The sequence below is a fragment of the Hippichthys cyanospilos genome, chromosome 20 (genome assembly GCF_059441005.1).
Source record: "Hippichthys cyanospilos isolate Australia breed blue-spotted pipefish chromosome 20, RoL_Hcya_1.0, whole genome shotgun sequence".
Classification (NCBI taxonomy): domain Eukaryota; kingdom Metazoa; phylum Chordata; class Actinopteri; order Syngnathiformes; family Syngnathidae; genus Hippichthys; species Hippichthys cyanospilos.
In genome coordinates, this window is record NC_142388.1 from 11,456,295 (window position 1) to 11,470,347 (window position 14,053).

A 14,053-nucleotide genomic window follows, 5' to 3' on the forward strand; every position below is an offset into this window, starting at 1 on the left:
AAAATGGGATGTGCCATTCCTTCTATATTGTGTTCAGTGAGACTCATAGGCCACCTCATTAGGTCATCATAAGATCCAATACTATAACTTCTCTCTTGTTTGGAATGGGGGACTTGGGGTGAAATTTTGGGTGATTCACTTTTTATTGCAGGGGATATTTTCTTCCAGACTTACCCAATGATAGGGATAATCTGAATGTTGAGTCCAGATGTAGTTTTGTCTAATGGTTAGTTTAATACTATAATAGAATGTGAAACAGCATAAGTGGGCTCACAGAAAGACTAGATCTAATCTAGATCAGGGGTGTCAGCTGGTTTAATCCAACCTGCAAGATGATTTCATGAAGCATTAAAAAAATACAATAAAAACAATAGGACTAGGCCCATTCGTCCGCTTTAATATTACTGTAATACCCTTCCTTGCTTGTGTTAACGGATTCATTTATTTGTGGCTCTGTATGAACACTTCTTTTATTGAAAGAAAACTAGGAAACACGGTTGAAGAACATGTAGTCCGGAGCTGCTATCAGCTGCAACTCATGCTTGTGCTTGATAACAGCGAATTGACTCCTAGTCATTCTCCGCAGGCTTTCTTGTGCCTAACAATGAACTACAATACATAGATCAACATGCCAACTTACAAGCAGAAGTGATCAGTTGCCATGCTTGGGCCAAATAGCTTGCTTCAATGAAAAAAGTATAACATTCACATTAGCATTCACATTTAGCATTTAGCTTCATCCTTGTATTGCCTTGAGAGATTCCTAATAGGTGCGATCGCCATATGGACCATTACCAGACATCAGCTGTGGTCCCTGTTGTAATAAAAACAATATCTTGTATTCCTTTTTAAATTAACTTTATTTACAGCTCAGCAGTTAGCACATAGTGTCAATGTATATGACATGATGTCATTAATTCTTCTTTGTGAGTGTTTTTAAATTTCTTCTGTCATGTAAATCATTATGCTGATGCCAGCCTGTGCCCAAAAAAAGACACTACAGCATGATTTTATTCTGTTCAACTCTTTGCAGTTCACTGCACTCTTGGCAAGCAAGTTGTACAACCACAGATTTTGTTTGGGCATTTTAACTCCTCTGGATAGTGTTTCATTGTATTTGTTTTTGTTTTTTTTTAGTTCATCTTATATGTTCAATACAAAATATGTATTATATGAACGAATGAAAGAAAAGAACATAGTACATTTTTTTTATTTCCATGCGACATGAGGAAAAATAATATATTGTGATAAATAGAGGACCCAAAAGGTAGTTTAACTGGTATTTTAACTTAATCTTTTTTATTTTATTTTATATACTTTTCTATGTTATATTTACAGTTGCCCACCGCCATTTGCAAGGAATTGTGACCAGGCTGTCCTAGAGAACAAAACTCTACATATAATTGACAGTTGTTAAAATATATAGAATGATTCTACCTGTCTGGCCCACTGGAGGATAGATTTTTCTCCATGCGGCCCTTGAGCTAAAACGAGTTTGACACCCCTGGTCTGGTTGTCACATTCATATATCATGAAAGCAACAACACATACAGACATCTGTACTGTAAAAGCTCATAAATGATCATTTAATAAATGAACAATATAGCAGGAGTGTCAGCCATAACCTGCGATAAACCCCCAATATATCATTTTTAAGCGTAGGCGAATAAGTGGACAACAATATTGAATGGGTGTCGGTGAGGGAAAGCTTGGGGGGTGCTGGTCCCTTGCTGTGTCACCTGCGAGACGTGAGGACAGTGTGACGCCACCTGTCAGACCAGCTGGTAGCAGATAAGATGCAAGGAGACTAACCGGTTCCGCTTGTCGTTGGTGAATGAGGCAGGGGGACAGGAGAAGCCCTTACAACTGCCATATTTGACTAAATACAGCCATTAGTGGGTTATAGAAAGTTGTAGCGCTTATAATAGCTTTGTTTTTTGTGTTCTATCATGTTCAACGTTTGTCTCACTTTTACTGTTTAGGAAACCGGTAATGTCACATCTTCCGTCATACCAAAACATAGTCACGTGCCAGATTATCTCACCACATTTTCTTTGCGCGTTAATCAGACGATAATGATGTAAGGTACTGCATGTACCTATGTGGTATGAATGAACATAACCCAAAGTCTGACTCATTTTTATTTAACTCATAGCAATCGATTGACTTGGTTTTGAAATGAAAGCCAAATTTTAACGTCACAGAGTCATAACTCATCAAAAGTACTGTACACCACGGCTTCATCACCAGGGAATGTCTTAAAGATACGACAGTGTTTAGTGTTGTGTAACATGTATTCTGTCGTATAGCTGTATATGTTTATATTACATCACACCCAACCACCTCACCCCCAACATTAGTAAGATATAGTCAAGTTTATTTCAATATCGCAGTTTTGAGCAACCTAAATCCTGATTTTGATAAGGATTTGACTACTTTCCAAGGGCAATTAATGTGCTTTTACACCTTTCTTATGCAAGCAACATTCACTAACATATTACGACACGTTGTGACAAGGCCATTATAATGCAGTCTTCATATTTTTATTGTGAATCACTCCATAATGGATGATGGACTGTATCAAGTAAGCATATTTAGAGCTTACCAGTCTCAACTTTAGGTACGGTTGCATCAAGATACACTACAAAACTGTATCAAAAGTAGAAAGTAGCAAACCATGGCACAACTTTGGAGTTCTTACAAGAACATTGAAAAACGCTTGCCAAAAGAATATTTTGACCAAAACACTGGCTAGTAGATTAAGGTACAAATACATCATAACAATCCGCAGATACCAAGTCAGCATCTTTGGTGAGACAATTTAAAAAAAGTTGCCAAAATGCCCGCAAAACAAATGACACATGTAAACCACCCGGTGCAATGTCAGCATCTTTGACTACCTTTTTAGTAATGCCAAAACAAATGTATTTAACATTGCTTTTAATAAAGATTGTAGGTGGCAGTGTATTTTACAGAGAACCATTCACGCAATTTTTAAAAGTGATAAAATATTAGCAACAGCTGTCAGGTGATGCAAAGGTAACCTAAAAGTTTAATCATTACTTCATCCAGACCGTCATCATTAAATGGTATCGATACCCCCCCCATCCAAACATGACACACTCATCTGAGGGTGACACGAACAGGCTGAACAAGAAGATTTATTGTGTTGTGAGAAAAGCAGACGACACAGCAACAGTCACTCTCGATGCGAGAGCAAGTCCAGACACACCTTATTTACACAAGCGCTTAGAGGCCATCACATGCCATCGACTGCTTATATTGCGGCGACATATTGATATCGCTAACATTCACGATGATAATCTTCATGGAAAATCTTGAATGTATTATTTCAATTAGCTGTTCAGCAATATGTGTAATTTGATGATGTTGTATCACTCTTCACGTGTATACTTTAAGGACATCAACTGATTCCAAACTCCCCACCCCAACCCACCTTTCTCTTCCACCCTCACCGTACTGATGCCACAACTGTGAGAACACCTCACTCCCTTGATTCCCAGAAGTAAACACGCCTCAATCATCATTTTGCTGTCCGGGAAAAGAAAAAAAAAAGTACCATATTTCTCAAAGTACAAATCGACCTTGCTTACAAGTCAATCCCCCCTTTTTTTACTTCAATTTCAGTGGATTTCACAAAAATACAATAACAAGTCCACCCCTGACTTTAATGGTGGTTGCCCAATTAAAACACGTGGTGTTTGTTTTTAAAATGACGAAATTACGGTACTTTTAGAGACATTTCTACATCGTATATCAAATAACATACTGTTGCAGTTATGGGGTTCTGCAGACAAGACTGCAAGGAATGTAAATGTGCGCATGGATGCAAATTCTGAAACTAACAACAATAAAATTATTTCAATGCTTTATTATTTGACACATATTCATTTGTCGAAAAGCCCTAAAACTCATCATCACTATCTGACAAGTCAAATAGCATGTCCCATTTAACGTCCGGACGTCCTTATCTTCCTCCTTGTCATTTGTTCAAACATCCTCCTTACTCTTCCACGTTTAATCATCTTGGGACCCATCCAGCTTGTTTGAAATGGAGTTCTACATAAATTATTTGCTGATCCTCTTAATTGGGATATTACGCCAAGATTTCTTTACCCAAGTGACGACTGTTGTGAGATCACAGCGTGGAAATCAAATGAATTTAAAAATTGATAAAAAGTAGGGTTTGGAAATTAGCTAGAATAATGTAGACCTGTCAAGTGCTGGATTACAAGGCATGTCTTCTCGTAGTGACTATCTAATGTGGCTTTTAAACAAGTTACACACAAACTATAAATGTTAAGTTTACGTTCAAATAAATTTAAAATTAGTGTGCATTATTGTCGGAACATTTTGCACATGATTTATTTTTGAATGAATCAAATCTTCAATTAAAATTTTAATCTTCGATTAAAATTGTAATCCTTGAGAAGGACAAAAACACATAGTGATTATGGCCCAGGCCCATTGCAAATGTTAATACAGTAACATAAAAACCAACATGATTTCATATCCATTGGTTTGCCTAATTTTGTTGGTATGAAAAAAAATATGACTTTCCTCTTCTATTTATTATTGTTACAATCAAACAAGACTTGGAATTTTGCAGTCATTGTCTCTCTGGATTCTTCCTTTATCTCTGTGGAGCCATTTAAATACTTTTGGCACGCTGTCACAGACAAACAATATTCAGTGAGCAATGGTGCCGTATTGGCCCAACTGTACTTATTTTGAATGAATAAAGTGTATTACTCAATCGCTTGTGACTCCGAAGACTTTTTGCCTCCGGGCACTGCTGGTCTGGAACAGTTCTCAGCAACTCAACACCGAAACTGACAGTTTCCTTTCTGAAAACTGAAGGGAGCAGATTGTTATATTTGGGTTTACGTGCTTTTATTTTTTATTTTTTGACTTTGCATTATGTGACAACATTTTCCACAAAAATAGCAATTAAAGCACTGTACAGAAAGCCACTGTCACCAATGTACTTTAAGTCAAACACAAAGTGAGAGCTTTTGCAAGGAACTATTGTGGGCCACAACTCACAACAAGATGCTCACATGCTAATTAACTGGCCAATCTGATTCCAGCTTCTTATTGCTGGTCACTGGGCCACATTACTAACATACATCCCACTTATAGATTCTACTTTATGTCCTGTAATTACACTTTATAAAGGTATTTTTTTAAATGCATAAGAGTGCAATTTTTAAAATATTTTATGATATCTTTTAAACAATGTAACTCAAACTTTGTATTAGTTTTTGCAGATCTTATGAGTATTTCAATAAAAAAAAATTGGTGTTGGTCAATTCTACTCTTGTTATCTTGCAGATAAAAAGCTGCATCATCATACCTCTCTCCTTGTGACAATTAGGTGGATGTACAATAACAATGGTGAATTTTGAAATTCATTAAGAGCCACAAAACCAAGAAGACCTGTTGGTGCACCTGTTGATTTTCAGGCCTGCCTGCCAAACTTTTCACGAGAGTGAAACTGGCCGGCTGCCAGGGGAAGACTAGGTTGATGACTCCTGACGCAATCCCTGGAAAACCCTGGGAAAAGAACCAACAACCAGTGTGAAATATAGATGAGTAACGCATAATAAGGACAGTTGAGCTGGGTCTCTAAAAACTTAAAACTGGTCCAACAACAACAAAGCCCTCTCACTTGTTCGAACACATCATTCAAAAGACGACAATTTTCCCCTTTTGATGCTGAGTAAAGAATATTTGCTTTGAACAGTAGACCGTGAAATTACTTGAATGAGGGGGAAAGGGCTCATAAATAAAAATAGGGCATTTGTGAGGAGGAGTGGTCTTGACCCTCCCGAGGTTCAGCACACCGCTGACCCTCATGTAAACTCGAAACACTCCTCCATACATATCTCATTGTTAAAAGTATCCACACTTCAAAGCATCATCAACACACAAAGAAAAAAACAAATCACCATTTTGAAAACACTTCTTGCCAAGCTCTCTATGTCCAAATTTATCACGTAGACAGAGAGATATGGAATTTTGGTAACCTAAATTAAACTTTAAAATGGGCAATATGAAAAAAAAAGATCTTGGTTCAGTCCATATCTTGATTTCAAGGTAATGGTCTGATCCGCTTTGGGTAGGGAGCAAATGTAAAACAAATCAAGCATGTATCAATAAATCTGTTTTCAGTGAAAATACAACATGATTGTCCATACTGTTAAGCACAGTTTCTGGTGGTCAGCGGGGATTATCTAGAACAAAATTTTAATGTAGATAAAGTGTCTGGGTGCTTCTCTTTGACTCTTATTTAGGATACTCTGTGGTAGCAGTCGTTCAAAGGCAGGAGCTGCCTCGTAACCCAGTGATGGATGATCAGCTATAATGGTTAACAGACTTTTGATGTATTATGTTTTTCCTCCTGTTCGATCTGTTCGCAGAAAATGTGAAGCAGAGCACAAATGAGAAAACCTTTGAAAACATGTTGCAGAGTGGCAGTTTAACTGACACACTAGGATAAACATCTAAAAAAAAGGTATCTTTCATGCAGTTTCCAAAAAATAGAATATACACACTGTGTATTTAAAGACCCTGTAAAATGTTTCAGAGATTTGTTTCGAAATACATTTGACATGTTTAAAGATCATTTCTTATATGCAGGTATGCATAACCGATACGCAGATACGCATGCGGGACTGAAATCACCAATGCGTACGCCGCGTGCTTCCTACCTAAATTTTAGCCATGACAACAACCTGAGCTGAACATTTTTTTTCTGAAAAATGGCTCCAAGATGTGCCACGGCTTGACGCACACTTAAATGTGGTGCAAGATTTACTGCTCATGTCCTCAGCTAGCATAGAAAACAGGTGAATTTTCATCCATCATTTATTTGACAAGTATCAAAAGAGCATGTAAATGTAGGGCAACTTTTGGCTATCAAACAAGATAATCGAGAAGCAGTAGCCAATTACCCTCTTGCTAGGCTGCAATACAAACTGCTGGAACAACGCAGGCTCTGTGTAATAGTTTTCTCTTTGACTTTCATAAAGCTAAGCACGAACGTTCCATGTCTTCCTATTCTGAGGATATTTGTTTGTTTACTGAGCGTTTTGGACTGGCTGGGCTGCGTACCATTATGAGGGTGTGAATGAGATCGTATACGTTGTCACTGCAGTGGTAGAGAATTTACGTCTAACTTCCTTGGACTGATTGGCTAAACTGGGTCGCCAACGAACTACGCAAACCTTAACTGATTAACTTTTCCATAATTGATGAAAATTTTTGGGACACAGGCATGAATAACACAACATCACTCAGTGCACACCAACAGTGCGCTTGATGTGGGAGCAACACTGAGAATGGCATTGAGGAAGACTTTATAATGAAAGATATGATGCATACCAAACACTACGTCCTGGGACTCATGTTGCTGCTTATATGGTCTCGTAGAAGGGGACAGTCTGCCAAATACATAGGAAATATAATATTAAACTCTTTTTTTACCATTTCAGTTTGAAAAGAGTGGAGTTTTTTTTAACACTTAAGAGCTCTACAGCAGTGTTTTCAACCACTGTGCGTGCCATGAGATATTGTCAGGTGTGCTGTGGGAAATTATCCAATCTGTGTGCTTGTGCGGTCTAGCGCCTGGCAGCGTACTCATGTAGTACTCTTCCTTACCGTGCACAGCAAGCTCGCTCCCCTCCCCTCCCCTCGTGCGATTAAAAAAAAAAGTGGACAAAAACTACAACAGCGACAGAAAGCCCCGTCCATACGTTTGTGATGTGTTTTTTTAGAGGGTTTTTTTTTAGAGCAGACAGCAACCCCCCCCCTAAATTCAAGGCGTTGACTGTGCCGCCGTGATCAAAACGTTGGGAACCACTGCTCTACAGGAAAGGATTTCGGCCACTGGAAAAAAAGTTGATAGGATGCTGACATCTCGGACTTCCAACGTCAAGTCATATTTTTTTAGAATAAAGTAAAAATTCTGAGAATAAAGTCAGACTTCTGACTTTTGATACAGTATTGGCCAGTATTCCAGGCTGTAATATTGGTATCATATGAAAAGTGGCCCTAACCCTAACCCCAAAATATATCAAAACACTCCTGCTTAAAATGTAACCTCCCTTAAGATAGTCCACTGGCGTAGCCACTTTAGAGCGCCTTGTTGTTAGGCGTAAATTTGCTCAAGTATGGAGAAAATGTAGACGTGCTAAACCAAGACCTTTAAAAAAAGTAGGTTATCCCCCTTCAGAACAATTTAACTATCAGTTTTGGTTTCAAAATGATCATGTTTACAGGTAATTGCATGCTAACCTTTTTGACATAATTGCCACATCTCATGACGCACCACGAAAATCATTTTAACATTAAGTAATTATTTTAACACACCTGGCAGATAAAACGATCCAATTACTTGCCTGCCATGCATATTATTTTTTTTGTAATTTGTGGGCAAAACCATGTTTTACTTTATTAACCTTTATTATTACACATCTCCAGCCTCATGTGCAAGACTTCCCCACAAACTCATACACAACACAGACACACCTATGTGTATATGTGTGTGGACGATCATCAATCACTCTGGCTCGTGGATTCTTCCTAAACTCATTTTGTGACTTTTCCAAGTGATACAATCAAGTAACAAAAAGCCATCCCAGCATGGCGCGGTCACGCATTAGAAAGGCTCACCCCCTTACCGGGGCTCGACTGGAGGCCCCAGGTTAGTTATCACATGCTTGGGGGTGGGAGACAGAGCAGGAAAGGTGGCTATTGTGAACTATGGACATTATGCCAGCTCCCCATGGAGAGCAGAAATCGCTGCCTCAGTTCCTGTGTTCCCAATCACCCAAAAAGAAAAAGGTTTTCTTAGATGTAAAGCGGCTTCTCTTATCAGATAGATGTGAATTGTTCAGGCTAAAAATATACATAACACAGAGGCTGTAATTTGCACTTCATTTATTTGTGTCATGTCGCTCTGACGTGTAAATAAAAAGACAGACTGGTTAGAGGAGAATGAGACACAATAGCGCATAAGTGATACAAAAAAAGGTTTACATTGAAAATCCACTTTTGTGTTTGAACAAACAGAATTTATCCAGGCCACTTCCACAAGAAGCATAATAAACATCCAGTCCTGATCAAAATTATATACATGTAAGGTTATGTTTAGACTGGAGTATAAAATGTGAATTTTTTTGCCAATAGGGACAGGTAAGTCTATGCCTGCCATATCCACTTAATGGCACAAAAAAGAATGCTTGTATTTCTTGCAAATAGGATATTTTAGAGAGAATTCATTGCATACAAAAAAAAACATTGTGCTGTTTTTGTCCTTTTTGGAAAATATGGAGGTCCTCGGTTTGTGATAGTCCAGATTCTTATGTTTTTTTTTTAGGCTCGGAGGTTGATAAGCTAATTGAAAGCTAATGTCTGTCCTTTTAAAAATGTGTTTACTTGACATTTGATGCCAAATGGATTCCCCTTCCTTCTAGTCATAAATTGAACAATAAATGTTTTTATTTGAATATTGCTATTACTGAACTATGTTGTTAAAAATAACTATACATAGAAACATAAAGTGATTATACATTTATATATTTTAAAGAAATAATGTAATGACAATCAGAGTTTTGGCAACCATGATCTAGAGCACTGGTGTCGAACTCCACTCCTCGAGGGCCGGTAGCCTACATGTTTTCTGGATTTCTCTCTCAAACACACCCGATTCAAATGATTAAGATCATTTTCATGCTCCTGCAGAGCTTGCTAATAAGCTAATTATTTGTATCAGGTGTGTTTGAGAGAGAAAAGCGGAAAACATGCAGGATACAGGCCCTTGAGGACTGAAGCTCGACACCTATGACCTCGAGAATCTAGAGTGATAGTAATCAACAGGACTGAATGTCATAACTGACAGCTTCCCTGTAACCTGTTTGCTGCTTTTCAAACTTATACCAAACTCAACGTAATACAGTACATGCGTTCCAGTGCATTGCAAAAGTCAGCGTCATGCAATAAAGGCACGGAAACCAGTTTGGGCAGTGTCCTTTAACATTCAGGGAAGAATGCGGCACCTTGGTTTTTGCACCACAACCTGACGCAGAGGTTAACACGTTTAAAACAAAAACCACAAAAGAGCAGCACTCTTGACGCCAATGTGCTGTATCTGACCTTCACACCCTCTGTTTCACCACACGCAAGCATGCAAATCATTATAATTTGCATGTTGTTCCTGTTCAACAAAATGGCCGAACATTCTGAGGTGAGAGGAAATCTCGGTTATTAGAGATCCTCCATTTTATGAAAATACCAGACAATTACTATACACAATCATGACTTACATTTGTGCTTGTGATGGACAACGATAGGTTCCAATTAGAAATTCAGGTAAAGTCTTAGAACTGTGCCATAACATTTTATGTCAATTTTACACAGTTGTGGATGTGTTTCTCATAAATATATTTACCAGAGTGACAACATTACTACTGTTTAAACATTAATTGGTGATAGGTTCCCACTTCTACACAAATTCAAGTGATCACACTTTCAAAGGAACTGGACTCTTGTAAACCGAAGACCCCCAGTATTGGGTAATTCCGTCTGAATCCAGACTTGGGTAAGATATGTAAACAACTGATATGGATGGAAAGCTGTTTAAGCATTTACTTGATGCCTGTGTCATACGCTCTTTGTCCTCAAAAGTAGAAGTAAACTTGCACTTGTACAACGACTCTCTTCCTACTGCAGTATTTTTTTTTTACTCTCTCGCTAATGAATGATATAGTATTGACGCAGTCAGATACATTTTAATAGTGAGGAAAAACTGCAAAAATTGACATATGTCTGCTATTAGTACTAGTAGAGCAAGATGCTAACTTGTTATATGTTATGTCATAAGATGTACTGGTAGCACACAGTTGTCAGGTCGTGAAGATTTGTTTTCTGTTTTTCATTACGGACTGCATGAAGTGCTGCAAGTGCTGCATTTTTCATTGTCCGTAGCTATAACAAATATGGCCGCCTCCGGAGAAGTGCCAGCCCCCATGTAATATAATTTAATTATAACTAGACCCACGACTACATTTAAAACATACTGTTGATCATTAAGAACACATTTATTACCAAGTTTTTGAAATTTATAATCATTTAATTTATTCCAGTCTAATGAAAAACGGTCTAAATCTTACACAGTGTCCCTTTTAAATAATCCAGTGTCGTGGTTCTCGTTTTATTTTTGAAGACAAATATCGTAATCACACATAGGTCTTGATATCGAGGATACTGAATAATTGCTCAAACAGCTTTGTATCCTATATTGCATAGTAGCAATTTGCAGCTAGGTAACGTATTCACACATATTCAAATGTTATACGGGTCAACCAGAAGAAACATTGGCAGCATAATGGTTCAATGGTGCATATTCCGAGCTAAAGTGGTTGTAGACAAGACAACAGTCCTTACTCGGTTGGTTTCCAAAACGTCGTGAAGTCATGTCCTGAATGTCCCTTCAATAGACCAAAGTCACACATAAATTAAGAGTTTGTGTTCACAGTCTCAGCCGGCTCAGACAAAGCAGAAGAACTTCTTCCAGCTGCACCTGGAGAAAGCTTTGGTGCGTCTGTCTGACGACCGTCTTTTCTTTGCCTGCCGCGCCTTGTTCTTAATGGCGGCAAAGATGGCGGCGTCAAACGCCTCCTTAAGATTCTTCTGTGTGAGCGACGAGCACTCCACGTAATCCGCCGCCCGGATCTTCTCTGCAATGCTTTGCGCCCGTGAGCTGGCCACGGGCTTGACGCTGGCACGGTCCAGGCCGATTAGAACATTGACGTCCAGTAGGAGGTCGGACTGCGTGCCCACAAGGACGATGGGCGAAGTGGGGTTGCAGGCACGGATCTCAGGCACCCACTTCTTGGTGATGTTGTGGAAAGAACTGGGGTTGACCATGCTGAAGCATAGTAGGAAAACGTCTGTGTGTGAGTATGACAGCATTCGAAACTCATCAAACTCCTCCTGAAAGGCAGAGAGAATGCGAGTCAATCCAATTACTGTATCTTTACATGCCAACAGCAAACTATAACTGACTACAGGGGTTCTCAAAAGTATAGGGTCCAGTGACTTCTTAAAAGGGAGAATTTATAACAAAAAGCCATTCACTATTGACAGATACACACGTCAAAGATCCTTTTGAACAGGTCTAGCAAAGAATGAGTGCAACATTACAACGTAGTAAAACCTTGTTCTAAAGTAAACTCACCCGCAATCCATGGCAAGGAGTGTATTGGTTGGAGCAGTTTAGCAAAGTGAGACAGGTTGAGACCAGAGATTTGGAGACAAATAGCAGAGTCTTAAAATTGGTTCTTAGATAAATAAGCAGCCAGTGAAGGGAGGCCTCTGACAGGACTGATGTGCTTCCTTTCAAGTGTTCCAGGTAAGAGGAAATAAACAACATTTTGGATGTTTGAGCAAGGGCTGTTCAACTCCCAAAGTAAATTGCAGTAATCCAAAAAAAAAAAAAAACATTTTGGAAGATAGTTCAAGCCTCCCCACATGATGTAAACATTTTTAAACACATTTAAACATGTTAAAACAACCATTCCTGAACATTTTAAGTGTATTCAAATGTGTAAGATATAGTTTTTAATAGTAGGGATACCCATTTTTAGAGTAATATACACTTAAAAATTTGCAACATTACACAGAAGTCCATCAGCCACCACCTCCTTAAGCCCTTTTTAACAACTATTACCCAGCAGCAACTGTAGTCCTAAAACCTGCTCTAGTGCCTATTGTGTGAATTGGAGCTATTTAAATAAAGTTGACAGACAGTTCTTTGTTTGCCACATAAAGGTGAATTTGTTCGCAGGCAAAGCGCAATGTGAGAGTGCTAGATTGTCGCAATAGATGCACACCCATGGAGGGATATTAACACTATATAGATAACAATCCATGGTATAAAAAGTTGGATGAAGACAATAGATTTTTTTGCCATGTATGTACTACTACTACTGTGAAAATCAACTACAAATATATGCCTTTAGTCAACGTTTATGTTTTGAGTCTGACAAAGAAAATAATTTAAAAATGTTTAACTCAGACTTACCTGTCCTGCTGTGTCCACCAGCTGAACTCTGACTGGTGATCCATCTACTTGGACCTGACCTGTTGAAAAACAGTAATGCCATTTCAAATCCTTTACCTTCACTGCAATCATTAAATACTGTAATAAAACATAGCTTTATACTGAGTTTATTTGACACAGTCTAGGTTGATTTATAATGGTCTTTTTTTATTTAAAGATTTAAAAGTAACAATAAAATATTGTCACTTTTAAGCGTTTAAAATTCTTAAGATTTTATTGTAAGTGGTTAAATTGGACTATATTTTTAAATTGTGAGGTGTATTGGGACCATGTAACATGGTGATGTTACACGTCAAATAAATTGATTGATTGATAACTGTAAAGGAAAATCATTGAAAGATGCTATATGTGTAATTCTGAATGGGGGTTATCAACAAATAATATGTTTTTTGATATTTTTGTGAAGATGTGAAGATTTTAAGCATGAAAATGATCAGTGTGCTTTTCATCCTTTAAATCAATTTACGTAATACAAAAACCTAAATGATTACGACTTAAATAGTTGTATACACTAATTCGCCCTTAATTGTAGTTCATTTTAGTTTTTATCTTACCGGAGAAGACGTCAAAGCCGGTCTGTTTGTAGTCCACCGGGTATCCGTTGGAAGTGTAGCTGACTATCATGCTGGTCTTACCTACGGCGCCATCGCCCACCAGCATGCAGCTGATGACATTTGGCTCAAGCTCATCCTCCCGGGTCAGCCCGCAAGCGGAGGGGACACGGGACTCGTGATAAAAGTACTCCATGTGTGGTGGCATGTCGGGCCGTAGACTCTTTGCTTATCACCAGTTACAATTCTCACCATCGGATTCTTTACGGGCTTCCGTGGTATGACTCGAAAGGGACATGCGATTGTTTTTTTATATTTCGAGAACTTCACACTTCGAAGGTTGTAATTTGAATAA

The 14,053-nt window shown here is 38.3% G+C and overlaps 1 protein-coding gene across 1 annotated transcript; it reads right to left on the reverse strand.

Annotated features, from left to right (window-relative positions):
• Positions 1 to 8,947: 8,947 nt before the first annotated feature.
• On the reverse strand, positions 8,948 to 14,005 carry rhov (ras homolog family member V). The gene is made up of 3 exons (XM_088403769.1): positions 13,702 to 14,005; positions 13,109 to 13,167; positions 8,948 to 12,018 (listed from the first exon to the last, which is right to left on the reverse strand). Exons 1-3 carry the CDS (start codon positions 13,904 to 13,906, stop codon positions 11,572 to 11,574), a joined length of 711 nt encoding a protein of 236 aa, XP_088259895.1. The 5' UTR covers positions 13,907 to 14,005; the 3' UTR covers positions 8,948 to 11,571.
• Positions 14,006 to 14,053: the final 48 nt, after the last annotated feature.

What these genes read in the sequence shown, in the direction of transcription:
- rhov (XM_088403769.1), bottom strand. Translation starts at nt 13,906, where the DNA reads ATGCCACCACACATGGAGTACTTTTATCACGAGTCCCGTGTCCCCTCC. An exon ending in CGGCTTTGACGTCTTCTCCG is followed by an intron (nt 13,168 to 13,701) that starts GTAAGATAAAAA and finishes GTTTTTCAACAG; the next exon opens with GTCAGGTCCAAGTAGATGGA. An exon ending in TGGTGGACACAGCAGGACAG is followed by an intron (nt 12,019 to 13,108) that starts GTAAGTCTGAGT and finishes TCTGCCTTTCAG; the next exon opens with GAGGAGTTTGATGAGTTTCG.